At 40.9% G+C, this 22,802-nt stretch overlaps 1 protein-coding gene across 6 annotated transcripts in view; it reads left to right on the top strand.

Moving 5' to 3' along the window:
• Positions 1-351: 351 nt before the first annotated feature.
• NEO1 (neogenin 1) overlaps positions 352-22,802 on the top strand; it is a 234,951-nt gene continuing 212,500 nt past the window's right edge. For 2 of the 6 annotated variants that reach the window (XM_041742738.1, XM_041742736.1), the window contains exon 1: positions 847-1,346. In XM_041742738.1, coding sequence (XP_041598672.1) covers positions 1,205-1,346 — 142 coding nt within the window. In that variant the 5' untranslated portion in view covers positions 847-1,204. Of the gene's footprint in view, positions 453-842; positions 1,347-22,802 lie in introns of those variants that run through there. The other 4 variants (XM_041742737.1, XM_041742741.1, XM_041742740.1 and 1 more) reach the window with 4 other exon arrangements.

Raw genomic sequence — 22,802 nt, 5'->3', positions numbered from 1 at the left:
GCTGCGCTCCCGGTTTCCCGGCGGCCAGGCGCGGGCGCGGGCGCGGGCGCGGGCTCTGCGGCCCGGGCACCTGGGGGTGCGCGCGGCTCCCCGGGCCCAGGCCGGGCGACGCGGGTGGGGGCGCGCGCCCCGAGGTCGGGCGGGCGCGGCCCGGCCCGGCCCTGCCCCTGCCCCTGCCCCGGTCCCGGGAGGCCCGGCCTGGAAGCCGGAGGGCGGCGCGGAGGGTCCCCTCCCACGGGAGCCGCGCCAGCTCCCAGCCAGCGCCGGGCGGGATCGCTATTGTTCCTGGCGAGCACATCAATCCGCACGCCGACCCTCCGCGCACCCGGGTTTCCTCCCGGAGGCCGTTCGGGCTCCTCTGCGGCCCTATATAGAGGCCCGGGGCCCGGGGCGAGGTGCGCTCCCGCCAGGGCCTCCCGGACGCGCCGAGCTCCGAGCGCCGCTGCCCCCAGGTCTCCGCAGCGCGGCGCGTCCGCGGGGGGGCGCGGGGGGCGCGGGGGCGCAGGGGCGCGGGGGGGGCTTCTCCCCGGAGCGCGCGGGGGGGGGGGAGGAGGAGGAGGAGGAGGAGGAGGAGGAGGAGGAGGAGGATCCGCTTCTCCGGGGTTTCCCTGACGCCAGCAGAAGCGCCCAGCGCGCGCGCCCCGCGGCCGTCCGCGGCTCCGGGAAGGGGGGAGGGGGAGGGGGAGGGGCAGGGGAGCGGCCCGAGAGGCGGCCGCCGGGATTGGAGCGGGGGCGGGCCGCGCTCGGAGCCCGCGCGGAGGGGAGGGGGGTGCGGGCGAGGAGGGCGCGCGCCTGCGCGTGCGCGGGGGAGCGCGCCCCGGGCCCCCGCCCCCGCCCCGCCCCCGCCGCCCGCGGTCTCCGCCCCCCTGGCTGCTGTGTGTGCAGCCCGAGTCGGCGGCGGGTGGCGGCGCCTGGAACCTGGGGACCGACCCCCCCGCGCCCGCCCGGCCCGGAATGCACTGACTCCCCCTCCCCTCTCTGCTCTCCTCCCCTCCCCGCCCCGCTGCAGGAGGTGCAGGAGGGAGGCGCCCCCGAGTCTCCCCTCCCGCGAGAGGGGCCGCGCGGGCCGGGCCGGGCGCAGCGGTGGCGGCGGCGGCCGCGGGAGCCGAGCCTGCAGCGAGGGACCGGCCGGGGCGCGCGCAAGGGAAGGCGGCGAGGGCTCCGCGGCGCTGCCGCCGCCGCCGCCGCGGCTCGCGGGGCAGAGATGGCGGCGGAGCGGGGAGCCCGGCGGCTCCCGGGCACCTCCTCCCTCCGGCTGTGCTGCCTGCTGCTGCTGCTGCCGCTGCTGCTCGGGCGCCCGCCGCCCGCCGCGGCCGCCAGGAGCGGCTCCCCGCCGCAGTCCGCAGGTAAGGGGGGCGCGGGGCCCGGGGGGCGGCTCCGGCCCCCGCCCCCGCCCCCGCCCCCGCTCCCGCCCCGGCCCCCGCTCCCGCTCCCGCTCCCGCACCGCGGGCTGCGGTGTTTTTGTGCAGGAACTTCTCCGCCCGGGCTCCGGCTGCCCGAGAGGAAGGGGGTCGCGCGGGGCGGGGAGCGAAGCGGGCGGGCGGGGGAGGGGCGGCCGCGGGGGGCGCGGCGGGGGCGCGGCGGGGGCGCCCGGGTCCGGCTCCGCGCTTTGTACCCGGAGGCAGGTTCACCCCTCGCCTCGCGCCCCTCCCCCAGGCTCATCCCACTTGTAAGAGTGGGACATTCTTGTGCTCAGCACAAGCACCAGTAGAGGCCACTACACACCTCATTAAATAAACAATCGCGCGGCCAATTCATTAATTTTCAGGAAAGGGAGGGGGAGGGGGGCTTGAGCGCCCCACTCCCGGGCTCGGGATTTCCCAGCTGAAGTCCCCGGGAAGCGCAGGCCGGTCTGGGCGGGGAGGGGGGACTCCTCGAGCGGGGTTTGCAGCCTCGGGGCTGCAGGAGAGAAGGGGGGTGCCCGGGGGGGCGCACGGTTGCCCCCCACAACGGCCTGTGTTGACCCCACGACGCGGGCGCCTTGCAGAACCGCTCCAGCCGACTCCATCTCTCGGTGTTGCCGTTATGAAATGCCTCCTTTCTGGGGATCGCAACTATATTTACCGCCTGGGAATTGTGCTCTTAACCTAGGGGGGTTGTCTAAGCATCGGATTTTAAGGACTTTATGTTTCCAAGTGGCAGTGTATGTATTTAGCTCGGAAAGCCATTTTCAGGTGTTACTTTAGGGTATCGTGTGTTTACTGAAATGGTCTGCATCCCTGTTTGTTTGGGGGAGGGGGGCTGTGAGCAGACCCCAAGCCTGCCTGTGGAAGACCTTACAGTGTAGTTGAGCAGTTGAAGGGCAGAGCAGCATGTGATCCGTTTAACTCCTTTGACCAAGGTGGTGCATCATAAAACTTGACCCAACTCTCACCTACTACTACTAGCAGCATGAGATCTGGAATCTTTGCATTTGAAAGTCATCTGATCCGGCGCAGTGGCAGCTTCTAATCGCTAAACCTTTACCTGTTTCTTTTTTTTTCCTCCTCCGGATTCACAGTGTATAGTATTTAAAATCACACTGCTCACGTAACTTCACTGATAAACTTTCTTTTGATTTCCTTGCAGAGTATTATAAGCTCGTGGCTGATGCCAGTGTTAAAGAAAAGCTTTCAACCGGAGTAGGAGTGGGCATTATCTAAAACCCAGTTATAAGCAGTAGTGTTTTAGTATCAAGCCTGCACTCGCACACTCAGCCTGCACTTGGGTTAGAATACACATTTTGGGCCTGAAATGTAGGTTAACTGATCCAACCTTTCTGTTCTTGCGGATATGGGCAAGAGAGATGGAGCTATTTTAGAAGACAGATTCCTCCTTGCTCTTAATTTTATATGTAGTTCAGGTTATGTATGTTTTACGTAATTGGAGGAGTCTGTTTAGAATTTTGTAATTTTGCAAGTAAAATTGCTAATCATTTTATTAGGTTAATAAAAGTAACACAAGCAGTCTCTTAGAAGTGGTTGAAACGTGTATTTCAACACTGATTCAATCGATGGGCTTTTGTTTTGTGCTGATGAGGGGCAGGCATTGCTTAGGTGTTTGTCTTGCCTTCGTGGAGCTTCCATTCTGGTGAATGGGTAGGAAAATAGCTGTTAGACTACTAATTATGTAATTAAGTAATATGATAAGCACAAGAAAGGAGAAGAGTGGTTTTTGAGAAAGTGTGTCCTGCCAGAACCTAATGTAGTCCTGTCCTGGTGTCAGAGTGTCTGAGAAGTGAGATCTGAAGGGTGAGTAGGACTGGAGGTTGGGAAGGCTCACAGCTAGTTAGTTAGTGGCCTAGTGGGGACTAGAACATAGATCTGATTCTTAGTTCAGAGTCCTTTTCACAAGCCACCCTGCCTCATTCCAAAAGTGAAAGGAATAACTGGAATAAGAAGGGGCTGGTCCTTTCTGTCATCAGCTGCAGAGAGATCCAGGGAATTGAGAGCTGAGTAAGTGGAGACTGAAACAAGTGGTCAGTAGATCACAGGCCATTTGTCAGCGGTTTTAATTTTTTTATTTTTGTAGAGGGGTAGACTCAGACACCTTTCTGTAAGGGATTACACTGAGTAGGTGGTAGGGGGATGGCAGTATTTGGTAGAAAAAGAAAATTAGGGTATAGGACCGCAGGGATAAATGGGGGTGGTTTTCCAGTTTAGGATAGATGTTGAGGAGGACAAAGGAGGTGGACAAGCTAGTGATAGAAAACGATCAGCTGCAGAGGGTCGGAAATGATTAGCACTCTGTATGGTTTTAGGAAAGAAGGAAAGGAAGATTTCTGCAAAGGTGGGTAGGGACCTAGGGAAGGATGTCAGGACAGAGCAGCCGTCCTGTGCAGTGCAAGTCTTCTCTAATCAGAGTGAGGGTTAAGGAATGGATGGTAGACTTGAGATGCAGGAATGGGGAAAGTAGCAAAGTCCGTGTTGAGAGCTCAGTTGAAATCAGTTTGAATTTAAAGTAGACTAGATCAGCTCTTTCCATGCTTTCTCCAGCAACTTTCTGTATGCCAAGAGCAGCCTTAGTGTAGTTTTAATACAGTATTGGTTGCTTATGAGTTACATGAGATACGTAGAAACCTTTTCAAAAACTTTTACTAGAGTAATCGAATACTCCATTCATTGGTCCGAATACAAAAAAGGCATTGGATGAAATGTCATAGTAGTGGTGAGGCTAACCTCATCCTGTACGTGAGAGGTGTACTGTAGCTACATTTCTCCTATCAAGGGAAGAGTCCTCTGGCCAACATCCCGCACAGATGATGTGATCTTCTGGATCATTTACTTGATGATGTGATTTGTTACCTCACAAGGTGGTCTATTCCTGTTACGAATAACTTCTGTTAGTAGGTTTTACTTTATGCAGAACATTTAATTTTCACGTTACTATCCTTGATTCCCTCCCCCGTTTCCTCGTCTTTTTTGGCATCACCCTATTATTTCATCTCTTTTGTGATCAGTTCGTTATCGGTTATCCAAGTTTTTCTTTCACTCCCTTATTAAGTGGAGGTGTCAAAGTTGATCTCATTCTGTCTTGTCTTCATTTACTACCTGTAAGCTGATGACTCTCCTAGTCCACTCTGCTTTACGTGCCATTCAGTAGCTTCACTAAATAGGCACCTTATGTTACAGAAGACCAAAGGCGAACTCATTTTTTGCTCCCCTTCCCTCCTCCTTTCCTCTTCCTCTTTCTCTAGACAATAATAAACCAATTCCTGGCCTGGGGCTCTCACATTTTTGAATGATTGCATGGACTTGTCTTCCTACATTACCTGTCTTGGGCATCTCTGTGCGCCATTCACCCGAGGTGAGATCTAGAAGTCATCCTGGACTCTCCCCTTTCCCTCATTCCTATAGCCAACACTTTTTTTATTTTTACCGCCTAGATATTTCTTGAATCTGAATCTTTTCATCCTTACCCCACCTAGACTAACAATAGTGGCTTTGTAATTAATCTCTTTATTTCCACGGTTACCCTCTGGGCATCTGTCTTCCCGTTGGAGTGAGTTTTCCTACGTCTTTTTCTGAGCAAGCCACACTCCTACCTAATATCTCTTATTAGTGTTCTACAGCTCGAGTGTTAGAGTCTAAACTCTGGCATGAAGATTGCTACGCCTTTTGTGTTCTTCACCACTGGCCTCTCCCACACTCAATTTAAAGCCTCATTTCTTGGCACCTCTAATGTGTACCAGGTGTTCACCACTTCAGGTTTATTGCGGAGCTTCATGTCCCCATGCCTTTGACATGCTGTCCTTTCTTCCTTTTCTTTTTCTTTTTTCTTTTTCTTTTTTTGTCCTTCTTCCTGTTAATCCCACTTCTCACCTTGTCTACTTCTGAAATTCCTATTCATCATTCAGTGAATTTTTCTCAGCTATCTCCCTACCCAAAGAGAGTTAGAGTCGTCATCCTCTGTTCCCATAGCTTTCTGAGTACTTTTAAAAAATCTTGTGTTACTTATTTTCTTATTTCCTCAATTAGCCTGAACCTCTTGAGAATTGGGATTTCTTTTATTTACCTTTTGTATATCTAGTGTAGCATAGGCTTCTGGAACAGAGTGGATAACCAGTGAATGTTTGTTGAATGAATGTTGAATTGCCATTGTTTTTATTCTTTAGAGCCACGTAGCACAAGTCTGATTTCTTTGTATGACGGCCTTTCACGTGTCTAATTAAACAACATTTGTGTGTAAGTATGTCACTTTCTCCTTCTCTTTCTAAATTAACTATCCTTTATTCCTTCGGCCATTTTTCACATTACTTAGTTTTCTGACCCTTTATGAGTTCGGTTATCCTCCTCTGGATATGCTTCAGTTTTAGTGTGTATTAGTTTTATCATCTTTGGCCAGGTCAGTGATAAACAGAGACTGATGTCCTGCTCTGCTTTTCTAACAGGATGAGGTATAAGAGAATTTGTAGATTTCCAGGCAGAATGTTCAAAGGAAGTAAGAAATGTGGCTATTCTTGGCAGACCATATGAAAATTAGTATGTGATGTGGGATAGTGAAAAAAAGACTTAAGGTATGAGGCAGAGCATTTGGGTATCACTCATGGTTCCATACCGCCTCTTATATCTGTTGAGGGCTAAGGTAACCTTGCTTACCTAACTGGATTGTCGGAAGAATGAAATATAAAACTGCTTATAAGTTGTAAAGTACTGCATCTTTATGGAATGATTTTAACATTTCTCTATGAACTTTTAAAAAATGCTGTAATTCTATTAAATTTTTTGAAAGTGTACATTTTCTTCTGTTGATGTAATTGATCACTGTTGGTTCCTTTATGAGTTTTCTCTACACTAATAAAAAATATTGGGGTAACATTAATCTTATATGTGGAGGGTCTAGGCCCAATTTAATAGTCTTTTCCCAAACATTTTATCAGTGACTTCTGTGTGGTTGGGAGGTATTTACCATGCCATTGGTAGGTGTTTTGGCTTCTAGGTAAAATTGCATCAACAGTGTGAGAACAGAAGTGATGACCATAGATAAGATCATGTTGACCAGATAGCTACCTGAGGTGAGGGAAAAGTCTAGTGTTTATGATTCTTAAAAATTGACTTTGTCTTGGAACACAAGCCAGTGGAAGATATTAAAATATAACCCAAATTTTGGATTCGTTTAGAATGAAATTTTTTTTATTAAGAAATTTTAGAAATAAAAGTCATTTAGACCCACTGATATAATTTTGGTGTATTTCTTTCTATTCTCCATTAATATGATACATCATTGTTACATTGTAATCCTGCCGTATGTGCAATTTTATAAGTAGATGTTGTCTCAACATTATGTCAGCTTTTTGTTGCTATATTTAAATAATTTTATTTTTAAAATTTTATTTTAAAAATATTTAAATATGTTTGAAGTAAAACAACATAGAAGTATTAGTTCTACCAACAAATACCTTTTTTACCCATAACTAACCACTGTTAGTGTTTTTTTCTCTTACGCTTACATATGCATGTATAGTTGTATTTTTTACACATAAGCAGGATCATCCTACCTATTGCTTTTCAACTTGATTTTTTTAAAACAGTATGTTAGAGATCTTTCCAGTATGTGTAGATTTTCCTGTAACCATTACTGAAAATTCTCCATAATATTCCAGTGAATTAATATGGCATTAATAGTGACCAATAAAAGTAGTATTTCTTGAACACTCCCTGAACTCTAGGTACTGTGCCAAACTCTTTTACATGCATTTGATTCTTTATGCCACATTGTGAGGAAGGTGGTAAGATCCCCCCATTCTGCAGATGAAGTAACAGAGTCTCAAATATTAAGTGACCAAAGGTCTTACAGCTCTTATGTGGAGAAGTTGTTATTTGAATCCAGGTCTTTTTTTTTTTTTTTTAAAGATTTATTTATTTATTTATTTATTTATTTATTTATTTATTTATTATAGATAGATAGATAGATAGATAGATAGATATAGAGAAAGAGAGAGAGAGAGAGAGAGAGAGGCAGAGACACTGGCAGAGGGAGAAGCAGGCTCCATGCAGGGAGCCGGTCATGGGACTCGATCCTGGGTCTCCAGGATCACACCCCAGGCTGAAGGCAGCTCTAAACCTCTGCGCCACCGGGGCTGCCCTGGGTTTCCATTTATTAAAGAAGAGTAATGATATCATTAAGAATAATACCATTTACTAGTACTTCTGCAACTTTTTCGAGGGATATTCACCTTTAATTGTGAACTTTGAGTACTTAAGTCCATTATTTTAAAATGCAGGTCCTATTGCTTCTCCGTTTCATCTGTTAACTGCAGGGGTTAATTACCTAATTAATAGGTAATTTCAAAGGTCCCTTCTACCTCCAAGTTTCTATAACCCTGGAGTCTATAAAATTGAGTGGTGGATATCTAAATGACCTCTATTCAGTTCTTGTGTTTGAATACTGATCATTTCTGTTCTTGGATGCAAGAATTAACCTTTTATCATTCTCTGGATCTCCAGTTTTGGTACATCTTTTTTTTTTTTTTTCTGGTATGAAGTTGGATATGATTGGGGAATTTGTGAGGTAGTTGCAGTATTACTTGAAATATTAGATGCTTACTCTTAGGCTTATAAGTGACAAAAAGTAAATTGCCTAGGTTATAGATGTGGCTGAAACTAGCATGTTGTGATTCCTTCTTTTGACTCCCTTATGTAAAGAAAAGTGTGTGAGAGAGAGAGAGAGAGAGAGGTAGTGGTTACATATGTTTTACTTTATGGCAATCAGTACTTGAATTCTTCTTGAAAGGAGTTAGTAATTAGGCAGTCTGAAAGTCAAATGTGTGGGGTTTTTTTGCTTTTCCTCTTAAAAAGAATCGTGAAAATGACTTTCTTTAAAATTGTTTCATAGCAATTTTTTATAGCAAGAATTTTTAAATTTAATTTTCTAGTCAGACAGTTTTTCTATAGCCAAAACTAAAAATTTAGGTAATTTAGGCTAGTTGCAAACATTTTATCAACAGTTGCTTATGCACAAAACTATACACTGTGGAGATCCTAAGATGAATTGGGCATGGTTTCTATCTGTAGGAAGTCTTGGTCTAATAGCAGAAATAAGACATCCCCATAGATGATAGATAACTTGATTTGGAGGGAGAAAGTGTCATTACTACTGGAGGTAGAAAACCAAATTCTGGAATCACTGTGTTACTGTTAATCAAGTAGTAGTTCTGCTTTCTCTCATAATTTTGTTTCTGTAGCTTTTGAGTAGTCCTAACTTAGTTTTACCAACTCAATAGACTAGAATTCTCAGAGGGAGTTTTTTTTCATTTCCTCTAAGTGATATGGTTACTGGAATGTTTGAATATATGAGAATTCTAATAATGGAACCATCTGGGGTCAGCTACTTCCATGTCTTTGGGAAATGCAGGAATTGATTATACTGGTTTTCAGAATTTATTATTGGTCAGTAATAGCCAGTAAAACGTGGTGATAAGTCCTGAGCAGAGTGAATTTTTAACATGATACTACATGGAAACTGGATACCGAATATTTGTTTTTTCAGTTGTAGAGTTAAGTGAATAAAAAAATTGATCCCAGAATCCTGGGATCAAGCCCTACATCAGGCTCCCTGCTCAGCAGGGACCCTGCTTCTCCCTCTGCCTCTCTCTCTCCCAGCTTGTGCTCTCTGTCAAATAGATAAATAAAATCTTAAAAAAAAAAAACTAACCTAGATATATTTTGATACATAAGGCCTAGTTAAGATGATAGCATTATAATTTATAAATTTAGGGATGGAATAACAAGTTATGTTTTATTGATAACTTTTTATTCATAGCATAACTTTTAATGTAACAACTAAGATTTAAGGATTTTTTTATGTTAATTCTTGAAAGCATTTGAAGTTTGAGATGGGGTTATTGTTTTAAATTTATGTGATATTAACATCCATGGGGATTGTTACACTTTTTATGGCAATAACCCCTTTATTAGTAGCCACTTCATCTACAGAGAATTCAACCATATGCACCCTTCCCTCTAGAATCTAACTAAAGACTAGGGAATAAGAAATAAATTTTCAAAGTTCGCGCATCAAAGTAAGTTTCTCAGAGCCCCAAACTTGTTTAGAGCCTATTTACCTTTAATTCATGTGCATTTCTAACAGATTGTATTGATTTCTAAGCCCATTGCTGATCAAAAGTTGGCAGAGGCTATCTTGGGAAGGCCCCCTAACAACAGCAAGTTGTGACCTTTGTAAGGAAGAAGATTTAAACATAAGAATGCAAAGATCTTCGCTTAAACAGAAATCATTGTCTCAGCCATGTTGGGGAAAGTTTCTTTCTCTCTCCATCACTGCTCATGGGCATTGCCTGCTCCTTGCCTTTTCTTTTCCCCTTATACTGTAGATACAGTTGCTGTCTGGGAGATCTGTCTTCCCTTAGAAATCTTTGGAGTCTCATCTCACCTCAGAATAATATGGGCCAGGTTGATACCTGATTTCCTGATACAGGAAATGTGAATAGGAAGAGAGGTGAGGTGACAAGGCAGGGTTCCTTCTCTGCTGGCCCCTATCCCTCTGGCCATGGAATTTATCTTTTTTAGCAGCATCTCTAATCCTGATTGCTAAAATTTATACTGCATTTGAATTTTTAATTTTGGGGTGAGGTTAATTGTTGGTTTGACTTTAAAAAAATGAAAGATACTATAAAACTTGAAACAGTATGTAAAATAAAAAGTGAGGGATCCCTGGGTGGCGCAGCGGTTTGGCGCCTGCCTTTGGCCCAGGGCGCGATCCTGGAGGCCCGGGATCGAATCCCACGTCGGGCTCCCAGTGCATGGAGCCTGCTTCTCCCTCTGCCTGTGTCTCTGCCTCTCTCTGTATCTCTCATGAATAAATAAAATCTTTAAAAAATGTTTGATAGTTATTTCCAGATTGTTCTCCAAAAGACTGATTTACTCATATCAACAGCAAGTGAGAGAGTGCCTGTTTCCCTACACCTTTGCCAACGTACTATTTTCAGACTTCTTAGGTTTGCCAGTTTGATAGATGAAAAAAGTGTATCTCTTTAAATTTTATATTTTAAAATTGTTAGTAGAGTTGAGCATCTTTTCAGATTTTTATTGGTTTCTGAAAATTGTCTATTCAGATCTTTTGTTTATATTCCTGTATTCATTCATGGATCATGAAGGTTCATTTATAAATATTAAGTAAACAATATATAATTAAGAATGGGAATAATTTAACATTTTATAATTGTCAAAACTCCCATAGTTGCTTGTGATTTTTAACTTAATGAGAAGTGAACTGAGTAATCAAGTCAGTCTACTTCTCTGATTTCTGCTAACCACTGCTATGCTCACTTAATATGGTTTCATAAAGCTTTCAAACTTCTATTTTGAAGGAAATAACTTAAATATTTTACTTATTGATTTTAATGAAAAATAGGAATTGAAACAGGTCCAGTACCTCTTTAAAGACAGGATGAGCAATTTTGGTTTAGAGTAAGTTCAGTTAATCAAATACTTGAATGCCAGTTTGGCTCAAGGTACTGAAGCGGTTTCAAATGGAAAATGGGTTAAGAATGTAGCAGAAGAGACAAGTTTCAAGGGACAGGGTATTATTTTCATTTTGGACACCTTGAGCCTGAGGTGCCAGCAGAACATCTTTGTAAAGGCATTAGAGAATTAGGCTCTGGTGAGAAGTCCGACTAGCTCTCAACACTCAAAATATAGGTTCAGGAATTACCTGGACAGAGGTTTGTCATGAGGGTAGATCATATCACTGAGGAAGGAGAAAGGAAACCGAGGGCAAAGACTTGGGCATACAGACATAGTCGGGTGTCCAAAGGAAGGGAAATATTACCCTGTCTGCAGGAAAAAAGTGCCTAGAGTCAGAGATACGTAACATAACATTGAGTTCATTGTCCCTATGGATATCTTATTCACAAACCTCTGTACGAATAAATGGGATAGTGCCAGAGTGATACTGGCTCTTTCCCCTTAGCACCACATGCGTGGTGTGGCCCTGGGTTGCGGTGCCAGGGAGGGAGAGGGGAGGCTTACAAAGACAATTCTGAACAACTTGACATTTAAAAAAAATACACACACTCATATATATATTCACTTACCATCCTGCTGGACTGAGGTAAAAGATGACTGAGTAAATATGTGTGTCTCCCATAGAGCCTGGTTTATCTTAATCACTCATTAAATGTAAACCATTGTTATTGTTGCTTTTATTTTATAAACTGGATGAAGAGCCTAGCTAAAAGTACATGGAGGTTAGATAGTGCTTACATAATTTGTTTTATATTTTTACTTGATGGCTGTGTATAATTAGATTGTTATAAGGATTTGTTTAGTTTGGAGTATTTGGTTAAATTTCTTAGAGGAGGTGGGACTTGACCTGGTTTTAAAGGCACGAGGAGGCTTTTTAGATGGGAAGGTGGTTTTTTTTTTTTTTTTTTTTTTTTTTTTTTTTTTTTTTTTGTGACAAGGAGGATGAAGTGAAGGGCGATACGAGTTGAGGCAGAGTAAAGGCAAAATCAATTGAAATGTTCTTGATCAGTGACCCATTTTTTGAAAGGTTCATTTTTTTATTCTGAAGTTTATCATTTGTTGTGAAGTGGAAAAGTGATTGTTAGATGATGAAATTATAGACCAGATAATTTTTTAAAGATTGCAGTTTTCTTCTAAAAAAAAAGAAGCTGGAGACCCTGCTTGTTGCAGCATTTAATGCCTGAAAATCAGCCTCATCATTCCATATCTGCTTTTTAAGACATCATTTATTTCATGCTAGATGTCGTGGGCATCTTTTATGAAACACTGATTTCTCTGGAGTTTATTCAGAGTCACAGAAAGAAGCTTTGGGATAATGTGTATCTTGAAGTTCCGAGGAGTAAATCTTTGCCACTCTCGGAAGAAATCTTTGTTTTAAAAAAGATTTTGTGGCAGTTTTGTGGAAGAGTGTACTTCTTTCTTCAGAGTGGCTGTAGTCAAGTAGAGATTTTGCAGCTTCAGCCTTCGTCTTATCAGTGTTTAAATCTTACGGCACATTGTGGTACTAACTTGGTAGTTCCATTTTGTTCACGTTTAAAATTGTAAAATTTGCCTCTGCGTATGCATGATAACTTGACCTTGATATAAAACTGCATCACAGTCTTTTTATTTGAAAACTCACTGGACAGTTCTCCCTCTAACCCCCACATTTAATGTTGTACCTAGTATTAATATCTACTACATCTTTTTAATTTTTTAATCTGTATATTTGTAGATTTTTTTTTAGTGTATGAACTTTGAGATATAGAAATATAGAAGTATCCCCAGGATACAACTAGGTGGGAGTCTGTTAATTGATTTTTTTCAACCTGGTACAGTGGAGCTGCATTTTAGTTAGGCATTAGATATAAAGACAGTGAGTAATGTGAAAACTACATAGTAACATTTCTCTTCAGCATGCCTTAGAAAAATCCCACGTTGGAGGCTGATATTTCATCTCTCAATATGTTGGGCATAGTTTTTCCTTTTAGTGTTGGAACAAATTATATCCTTTAAGTACCAAATGAAGAGGAACACTTGCATTTATATTGTTCAAAAACGTTTTTTAAAACTCTGGTATTGTGGTGTGCTGAGATGCTGAGATGCTCTTGCTAAGGCACCTGGAGCTGAGCTCAACTGGGAGAACAAGTTCATGGCTCAGATCACATGCTCATACTGAATGGAAGAGAGAATGGCTTGTTCTGTGTAAATTATTTCACATTCTCTCTCAAATGTGAATTCTTTTAACTTAAAAGGTCTATATGATGTGACTTCTCTGTTTAGTGAGTCTTTTTGTTCTGAATGCACACATCTCTGTTAGACCAGAACAGTTTTCTTATTATTACCTGTACCTGTACTCTGTTTTCTTTTCCTGGAATTCCAGAGATACTTGCTCTCTTGTCTCTTTCCTCTATGACACTCTATTTCTGTGTGTGTCATTTAAGACTATATTAATAGATGCATACAGATTAGGAATTTACTTTTCTGGTGAATGGACTCATCATTATCTGTAGTCATGCTATTTACCTTAAGTCTACTTTTTCTGATACTAATATAGCTCTATCAGCTGACTTTGGGTGGTGGTGAAGTGTTTGCATCCTTTTATTTCCAGCCTTTTGTAGTCTATTTATGTCACCCATGTAGCATATTGTTAGGTCCTCTTTTGTAATTAGACAGTTTTTGTCCTTTTACTAGAGTGTTCAGTTTATTTACATTTAATGATAATATATTTGACTGATATGTATGGCTTTAAACCTTCCATTTTATTATTTACTATTTGTTTTGCCTGTTTTTTGTTCTCATTTCTCTGTTTTCTTGCCTTTTGATTATTTTCAGTTGTGCAATTTCTCTCTCTTTTAGCTTATCAGGTATATATTCTTTTGCTATTCATTTAATCTTTGACTTCTTTCTTTTACCATTTATTGGACAATGCAAGGCTTCTTAGAATACCTTAATTCTATTTGTCCTTCTCTTTCTCTGTTTTTGTTATTCTTGGTATATATTTTAGTTCTTTTTATATTTAAAATTTATAAGACATTATTATTTTATAAGTCATTATTCATTTAGATTTACCCCATATTTACTTTCTTAGTTGCTTTTCATTTCCTTCTGCATCTCTGAGCTTCTATCCAGGATCATTTCTTAGGCCTAGAAAATACCCTTTAGCATTTACTTAGGAGATGTGTCTGTTGACGGTGAATTTACTCAAACTTTGTCTTTGAAAACATCTTTATTTCACCTTCACTTTTTTTTTTTTTTGGGCAGGGGATGGGAGGCACTGGGTATAGAATTCTAGTAGATAGTTTTTTCTTTTAGCCCTTTAAATATGCCATTCCATTGTCTGCTGTGCTCTATCATTTCTGATGCGAAGTCAGCTGTAGTCTTAATTTCCTCTTTCGTAGATAATGTGCTTCTCTCCCGTCTTTCCTCTTTGATCACTTTTAAGATTTGTTCCATGGAACACCTGAGTGGCTCAGCGGTTGAGTGTCTGCCTTTGACTCGGCATGATCCTGAGGTCGAGGATCGAGTCCCACATCGGGCTCCTGCAGAGAGCCTGTGTCTCCCTCTGCCTGTGTCACTGCCTTGTCTCTGTCTCTCATGAATAAATAAAATCTTAAAAAATAAAAAATATTTGCACTTTATCTGTGGTTTTCAGAAATGTGACTGTGTTATGCTTAGTTGTTATTTTCTTTGTATTTATCCTGCTTGTTGAACTTCTTGTATCAATGGGGGTGATCACTTTCATCAGTTTTGGAAAGTTCTTGGCCATTACCTCTTCAAATATTTTTCCTTCCCATTGGAGAAATTCACTTAGGTCTTTGAATCCTCATCACACTGATGGGTTCAGAAAGACTATGATTTTGTAGCTTATCTGCCCTCCTTGGGATGTTAGGTTAAGAGCAATAGTCTCTTGTGACTTTCTACATTCTAACCAGAGGCAACACTCTTTTTATTGATTTTGTTTATTATTCAGTTATAGAATCTCCATTCAGTTTTCTTCTATAGAATCTAGGTTCCTGCTGAAATTCTCCATCCTGTATCCTTATTCTTTTAACACATTCTGTTGTAAGTGTTCCCATGAAAGCTTGCTTTTCTGTTATTTCTCCTGATTTAGGGGTTGCTTTGTCTTTTTTTTTTTTAAGATTTTTATTTATTAGAGACACAGAGAGAGAGAGAGAGAGAGAGAGAGAGAGAGGCAGAGACACACCCAGGCAGAGAGGCAGGCTCCATGCAGGGAGCCCGACGTGGGACTCGATCCCAGGTCTCCAGGATCATGCCCTGGGCTGAAGACGGTGCTAAACCGCTGAGCCACACGGGCTGCCCTTGCTTTGTCTTTTTTATGTGCCTGTTTATTTGTGATTGAGGGCCAGCAATTATGTATGAAAAATTATAGAAATAGTCTGAATGGTGCTGTCTTTTCCCAGAAAGGATTTACCATTGCTTCTCTTCTGGTATGTGGATATAGTAGAGACATAACAGTCTCGGATCACTTTAATCTATTCAGAGATGGATTTCAGATAATTTCAAATTGGGCTTCAGACCTATGAGTTGAAATATTTTAGGTTTACTTTTACTTCGTGGATGTAGCCTTTTGAGGTCCTAATCCACAGCTTAAGGGGTTCACCCTCCTTCTTGGCAGGCCCTCATCTCATTTTTGTCTTCTCAGGACTTGAGTTTGTCAGAAGCTGAGCTCATCTTCTCAGGCTCTTCAGCAGTAGTGGCCTTTGGAATCAGATACTTCTAGACAAGAAGCAGCTTCAAATACCAGATTTGCCTCTTTGGATTTTCTCATTTTCCTAATATTGGTCCCTTAATTTTTCATCACTTTGATTGCTTTCATACAGGTATTTTTTGTATTTTGTCCAGTTTTTTTTTTTTTCAGTTGTTCCAGTGGAAGATTTGGCCTGAACTACTTAATCTGTCATTCCTGGGAGCCGAACTCTTGACAGTGCTCCTTTCATCTTTTCTCTTATTTGTGTTCTTTGAGAAATATTCAAGCTTGTCTGTTTTGTTTTTTGTTTTTTTTGTCATGTTCATTCTACAATTTATTGCCTCTATTGTACTTTATTTTTTTTAAATGATTTAGTTTTTTTGTGGCTGAGAGTTGTCTTTCTTTATTTCAGATTGTTTTCTCTTCATATCCACAGTATTCTCTTAAATTTTGGGGGAGATTTCTATGGTTGAGATTTCTCAGTTAGGAATTCTAATGACATTTTAAAGTTTGTTCTCTCCCAGTGAATTTTCCAGGGAAAAATTTTGCTCCAGTTAATAGAACAATCACTCCTTTAGCTTCTAGGTCTTTTCAGGTATCCATTGGAGCATAATTGTGATGATGGAATGGTTTCTATATGTTCATTATTTCTGTGGAGAAGGACTTTTTTGAACTTGCATGAGTTCCTGTTCTGATGTTTTAGGTCCAAATGAAAAAAATGGAAAATTTTAGATTTGCAATAATTTTACATTGCTAGATCATTGGTTTCCTGATTTGCAGAGATTAGGGGCAAAATAGAGTCAGACAGTTATGAAACAGTTGATTGTGGAGTTAGCAGTAGTGCCTCTTCTCTTTTTGCCCCATCCGTAAACTTTACTTAGCATATATCTACAGCGTGAATGCTTTATCAGCCTTTTTTCTTGGACACTTCCTAGTCCATATATGGTTGGTACTCTTCTGTGATTTTTCAGTGGGCTACAGATTTTTTCCCCCAGATGTTTTCATTCTTCTTCTTCTTTTTTTTTTTTAATTATTCCTTTGGTTATTTCAATGGACATTGGGGTGGAATGTCAGGTAGGCATTAGTGAAATTTAGGAGCTCAATTTTGCCATCTTGAATTGATAATCTACATTGTGTATTTTTTTAACTTGGCTTAGTTTGGTGTCTGACCCAATTAAAAATAATAGTTTTATTATTTTCTTTTTACTTTTATGTATGTATAGGTTATAATTATGCAATTATTGAAGGACTAATAGACTAATTCTTATTTGTTAAGAACTCTTTGATAGAATGGGACATTTTTTATTCTACATTTTTGTGAATGCTGACTTTGTTTCCAGAGCTGTGCCAGACTTTGGGATTATAGACATGAGCAGGTCTCTTAGTCTTATGTACCTATTCTTGAGGCAGAGCTACCTTTCTCTGAGGCTGAGAGACTAGGAGAATGAAAGCGTCAATGCTCATTTAAAATTTTGATTTTTTAAAAACCACTAGTTAAATTGTTGAATATAAATAAATATAAAGGTGTTGATGATAATTTTTATGTATGTAGAAAATGTTCCAGTAAAATCTTATTTACAATATTGGTTTTATTACCTATTTTTCATGTATAAAATAAATTTCAGTTTATTCTCTGACTAGGTGATCATGTATTATCAAAAAGTAGGGCTAATGTTATATATGTGATAGAATTTACTCATTTGTTACACATATATGGAAAGTAGGATGGCATAGCTTTTTTTAAAAAATAAGGAATCCAATTAAGAATTTAGTAAGGTAGGACATGAAACAGAGAAAAGTAGAAGTATTATATATTCATTATGCAACTTTTTACTTAGGAAAAGAATTAGGAATTTGCTTTAGCCTTAAATCTGGAGTTTGCCAGTCTGGAAACCATGTTTTGGAAGTGGTTTTGATAGATTGGATATAGAAGGAATTAGGAAAAGCAGATAGTTGGAGCCAAAAGGTGGATTGGAAAAGAAAATGGCTAGTGTTATTGTGCTGTTTAAGAAGCATCTGAGTGATTTCTTATTCACAAGACTTGAGAAATATTTTCTAAACTTGAGGAAAAGCTCAGAATATTGCTTCTGAATTTAAAAGGAATAATATCTTTTTTTAAAAAAAAGATCTTATGAGAGAGAGAGAGACAGGCAGAGGGAGAAGCAGGCTCCGTGCAGGGAGCTCGACGTGGGACTCGATCCTGGGTCTTCAGGATCAGGCCCTGGGCTGAAGGCAGCGCTAAACCGCTGAGCCACCTGGGCTGCTCAAAAGGAATAATATCTTAAGATGAACTTCCTCCCCAAGGAAAAATACAATGCATACAATGGGGTAGTTGCTATTTAATCATTTTTATTTTAGAAGTGTCTTTTTATAGCTATGAACATTTGGACTATTGAAAAAGAACTCCACTTTTCAGGAAGTCTTTTATTTTAGTTGTTTTTCCATGGAAATAATCATATTTAGTGACTTTTAATGCTGCTTCAACTATAAAATATCATTAGAATTTGGACTGCATTCTATTAACATAATATCTGGGAGATTCAAGATTATAATTCATTTTTTTAGAGAGGAGGAGTGGGGGCAAAAGAGAGGGAATCTCAAGTGACTCCCAGCTGAGCATGGAGCCCAAAGCAGGCTCAGTCTCACAGCCCTCAGATCATGACCTGAGCTGAAATCAAGAGTCAGAAGCTTAACTGAGCCACCCCAGGTGCCCCAAAATTATAATACGTTTTTTAAGTTTTAGTTTTGCTTTATTGACTGCTTCAACTTTTGGTAGAAAGTATTACATATATAAACTTTAAGACATTCTTTTTTCTCAAACAGTGAAATTCAGACTAATTCATTCAGTGTAGTTTTATCAGTACATGCTGCATACTAAGCTCTATATTGGGGCCACGAGGATGATTAAAACTTAAACTGTATCCTGGTCAAGTTCACACTCTAGTGGGAATAAGATAGGGAAGGAATGATATGAGCGGGTGATTTGTGCTTTGCCGAACTTTAAGGAATTTGAAACTTCAGTAAAAGGTAATTAAATAACCTACTATCAATACATGCAAGAAAAAAAAAAAAAACAAGTGCGCTTGTGTGTGGAGGTGGTGATAGTCATGGTACTGTCTCACACTTAGGCTGTTATCATGTTCTAGATAGTGTATCAAGATAACCTGGATTACGATGATGGAGGTAGAGAAAAGTTTATGGAGTGGGAAGATATATAGGTGATAAAATAGAATTTGGTGATGGGTTGGGTATTGTGGCAAGAGGTATATCCAGGATTGGTTCCAGAGGCTCTTTAATGTTTATATAGCAGTATGGATATTGGTATTTTGGGAAAGAAATAAGTTTTTGGGGGCAAAAAGAGCATGAGTTTAATTTTGGACTTAATGAATTTGATATGCCTTTGCGTTACACAGAGGGCTCTTGGTTCCAACCGGGGACATAGCAGAAGACATGTGCTATAGATTTGTGTCATCTGCTTAAGATGTGGTTGTATTGAGATGCATGGGCTGTTACACAAAAGCAGTGAGTGGAGAAATAGGAAAATCAGGGGGAGGGTTGTATCAAAGAAGTTAAGAAGGAGTCTCAGGTTTTACTGGAAGAGGAGAATATCTTTTGCATTTAGCTATCCAAAAATCGTTGGTGGCCTTACCAAGAGATTTAAGTAGAATTTGGAAGCAGGTAGAGGAACAGAGGAAATGAAGACTGTAGAAAGTTCCAGAAATTTAGCTGTGAAGAGGACAACTCTTGTAGTGGACAACTCAACCACATGTAGTGGTTGAAGCATAATAAGAATGAGGTGTGTGTTTAGTGGACAAGATTCTTGAGCATATTTAAAAGGCAGTGGAAGACTGTTTGAGAAGGGTAGTTTTGAATATACAAGGAAAATAATGAAATCATAATGTAAATTTCCTGGGGAATATGGGATTTGTTCTGAGCACAGGTAGAAAGATTGGGATTAGATCAGGGAGGAGGAATGATAAGGTCACCGTAACTGGAGGGAAGGAACATGAGAATAGGCGAACATTAGTAAAGAAGAAAGTCTTTCTACTGTGCATGAAGAAGATTGATAAGATATAGTTTCCAGGGGAGTTGGGGAATTAGTTAATCAGAGAAGTTGGGTTATCAGTACTTTAAAAAGTATATGAGAATGTACCATACTAGAATATTTAATGAGATCTTTGCGTTCTATGGGGATAGCATTGTTTTCTATGCATTTTTCCCCCTCATCTGCTGGGGGTCCATGAGCATCTTGGCAGCAGGTTCTCAGTAAATATTTACCCTAAACTAGAATCTTAAATGAAAAACGCATAAACAGTAACTACTTTTGACTGACAATAATAGAATTAATAAGTGAAAGAAGCCTCTTCTATAGCAGTGTTTAATACACCATTTAAACAAATTTCTCCCTGCAGCCTACTAAGCTTTTCTCTTTAATTAAGTACCTGATTTACACAGCAGATTTTGCTCATTTGAGAACTCAATCCATGTCTAAACAGATAAAGGTAACAGCTCGGGCATAGTTAAGATACATTGTAAATGCAATCAGAATTTCACCTCGGGGCAATTCACTTTAGACATCTATCTCTAAAAACCTGTTGTGTCTAAAAGTGGGGACTTTTATAACCAATTCCCAGTTATTCAGGGGCTAATTAACTATTTTATTTGTCTCAAGATTAGGCAGTCCCTTTGCTTCTCACTCTCTTCTAACCTAGCCTTCTGACTGGCCATTTTGTTATCCTAAATTCATGAGTTAGATAGGGAGAAGAAAAACAGAGAATGTAGATAAATTAATGGCTAAAATGAAGTGCCATTTTGGCTTGTTCATTTTCTTGTGCCTTATGTCTGTAGCTCATTGGACGCTGTCAGAAATGACAATAATCAGGGCAGCCCAGGTGGCTCAGTGGTTTAGTGCTGCCTGTTCAGCCCAGGGCATGATTCTGAGGTCCTGGGATCAAGTCCCACATCGGGCTCCCTGCAGGGAGCCTGCTTCTCCTTCTACCTGTGTCTCTGCTTCTCTCTCTCTCTCTCTCTCTCTCTGTCTCTCTCATGAATAAATAAAATCTTAAAAAAAACAAAAAAGAAATGACAATAATATTCAGTGTAATAAAAATGAGTTCAGTGTGTCAGGAAACCCTCATGTTATTTAGATTATTAGACAATTAACAGTTCTAGGCATAATTATTTTCTTATGTTTGAAGCAGTATAGGCATATGGCCTTTTCTGGGGGTGGTGGTGGTGGCCCTGTGTTGCTTTCACATCCCCTCCCAGTATGACTGCCCCCTTTCCGTCATTCTTCTCCATTGCCGCAGGCATCCCCGGCCTCCTTTCTCTTGTCACTGCTTATACTCATTGGTTTACAAGCATAGGAAATGTTGGCATCTGGTGACCCGGGCAGATTGTAGCCAAGGTCAGGCAGGGTGCAGAGACCAGATGGAGGGATTCAAATTATGGTCGCTAGACCATGGCCCTCTAGGTAGTGGCCCTAAATTTTATCTCTGTATCCTCAGGACCTAATACAACAATACTTGACATATAACTTCTCTGGAAGTATTTGTTTTTGAATGAAGAACTTTCAAAATTACAGAGTCATAATAGGAATCATTTAATTTTCTTGCTTTTATAGATGAGAAGAGTGAGGCTTAGATTCAGTAGCAGTTATTTACATTCCTGTGACATGGCTAATTATACTTTAGACCATACATAGAAGTGAGTGAATATAATAGTCCCAGCCTTCAAGGAATCCTAAGTAGGGAGTCAAGCAGCCATTTATTTTAGAGTTTTTTGGTTTTCGGTATTTTTTTTGCAGAGTGGGGGTGATTTGGTAGCGGTGGTAGTCTTTGTTTTATTTTTGGTACCTGTATTTGCTGGATACTGTTATGGCAGTACAGAGTTGCTCAAGACAGCTTTTTCCTAAAGGAATTTGTCTAATATAACATGAGATAACATAAGAATCGGTGTGTCTCGGGCAGCCCAGGTGGTTCAGCGGTTTAGCACTGCCTTCAGCCCAGGGTGTGACCCTGGAGACCCGGGATCGAGTCCCGCATTGGGCTCCCTGCATGAAGCCTGCTTCTCCCTCTGCCTGTGTCTCTCATGAATAAATAAATAAAATCTTAAAACAAAAAAAGAATCAGTATGTCTCAAAGTAGTATATGATTAAATGTCAAATGAGTGGTACACTTTTATATATGCCAACTTCATAAAATGAAAAAAAAGCTAATGATCCATCTTTAAGAAGACGTGCATCTTTAGTTCCTTTTCTAGAAGTGGAAACAGATTGAGTTGGGAGAACTCTTTATCTGGAAGTACTTATTGGTGATTATTACCCACTTGATAGAGGTGATGGGAAGTATCTCTTAGCATAAACTGTGTGTGAAGAGATTCAGCCAGTTGATGGCTTCTCTTGTCAGCAGCCAAGGAATTCATTCAGCCCATTTAAGTAAGTTGAATAGTGCTGTCCTGTTGCAAAATTATTTCATCCACTTGTGTGTGTGCATGTGTGAGAACTCATAAATCCTAGAATTTTTTTTAACTGCTTCACCCCTTCCCTTCTTTCTGGTCCAGAGAGGTTGCATCACTTGATTAGGTTACATGTTACTTGAGCTGTGACACTATGGCATGTCCTTTTGTTAAGTTGTAGCTTGTTTTTCTCTCTGTTGAATTTCTTTTCTTGTTATACTTAGCAAGATGTTCTCCAGGTAGAAAATGAATGTGTCATATTTGCACATATTTGGGGAAGAGTTGAGTGTGGAAGGAGTAGGTAAAAATCTGGAGAAGGGGCAGCCCGGGTGGCTCAGCAGTTGAGCGTCGCCTTCTGCCCAGGATGTGATCCTGGAGACCAGGGATTGAATCCTGCGTCGGGCTCTCTGCATGGAGCCTGCTTCTCCCTCTGCCTGTGTCTCTGCCCCCCCCCCCGTAAATGAATAAAGAAATAAAATCTTAAAAAGAAAGAAAGAAAGAAAGAAAGAAAGAAAGAAAGAAAGAAAGAAAGAAAGAAAGAAAAGAAAAAAAAGAAAAGAAAAGAAAAGAAAAGAAAAGAAAAGAAAAGAAAAGAAAAGAAAAGAAAAGAAAAGAAAAGAAATCAGTCTGGGGAAGGAAATGGTGAAATGTTGCTTCCAGGAAATTTTACACAAGTACTGAGAAGCAAGAGTGTA

The sequence above is a fragment of the Vulpes lagopus genome, chromosome 2 (genome assembly GCF_018345385.1).
Source record: "Vulpes lagopus strain Blue_001 chromosome 2, ASM1834538v1, whole genome shotgun sequence".
NCBI classification, from domain to species: domain Eukaryota; kingdom Metazoa; phylum Chordata; class Mammalia; order Carnivora; family Canidae; genus Vulpes; species Vulpes lagopus.
This window is presented reverse-complemented; position numbering and strand designations above follow the sequence as displayed.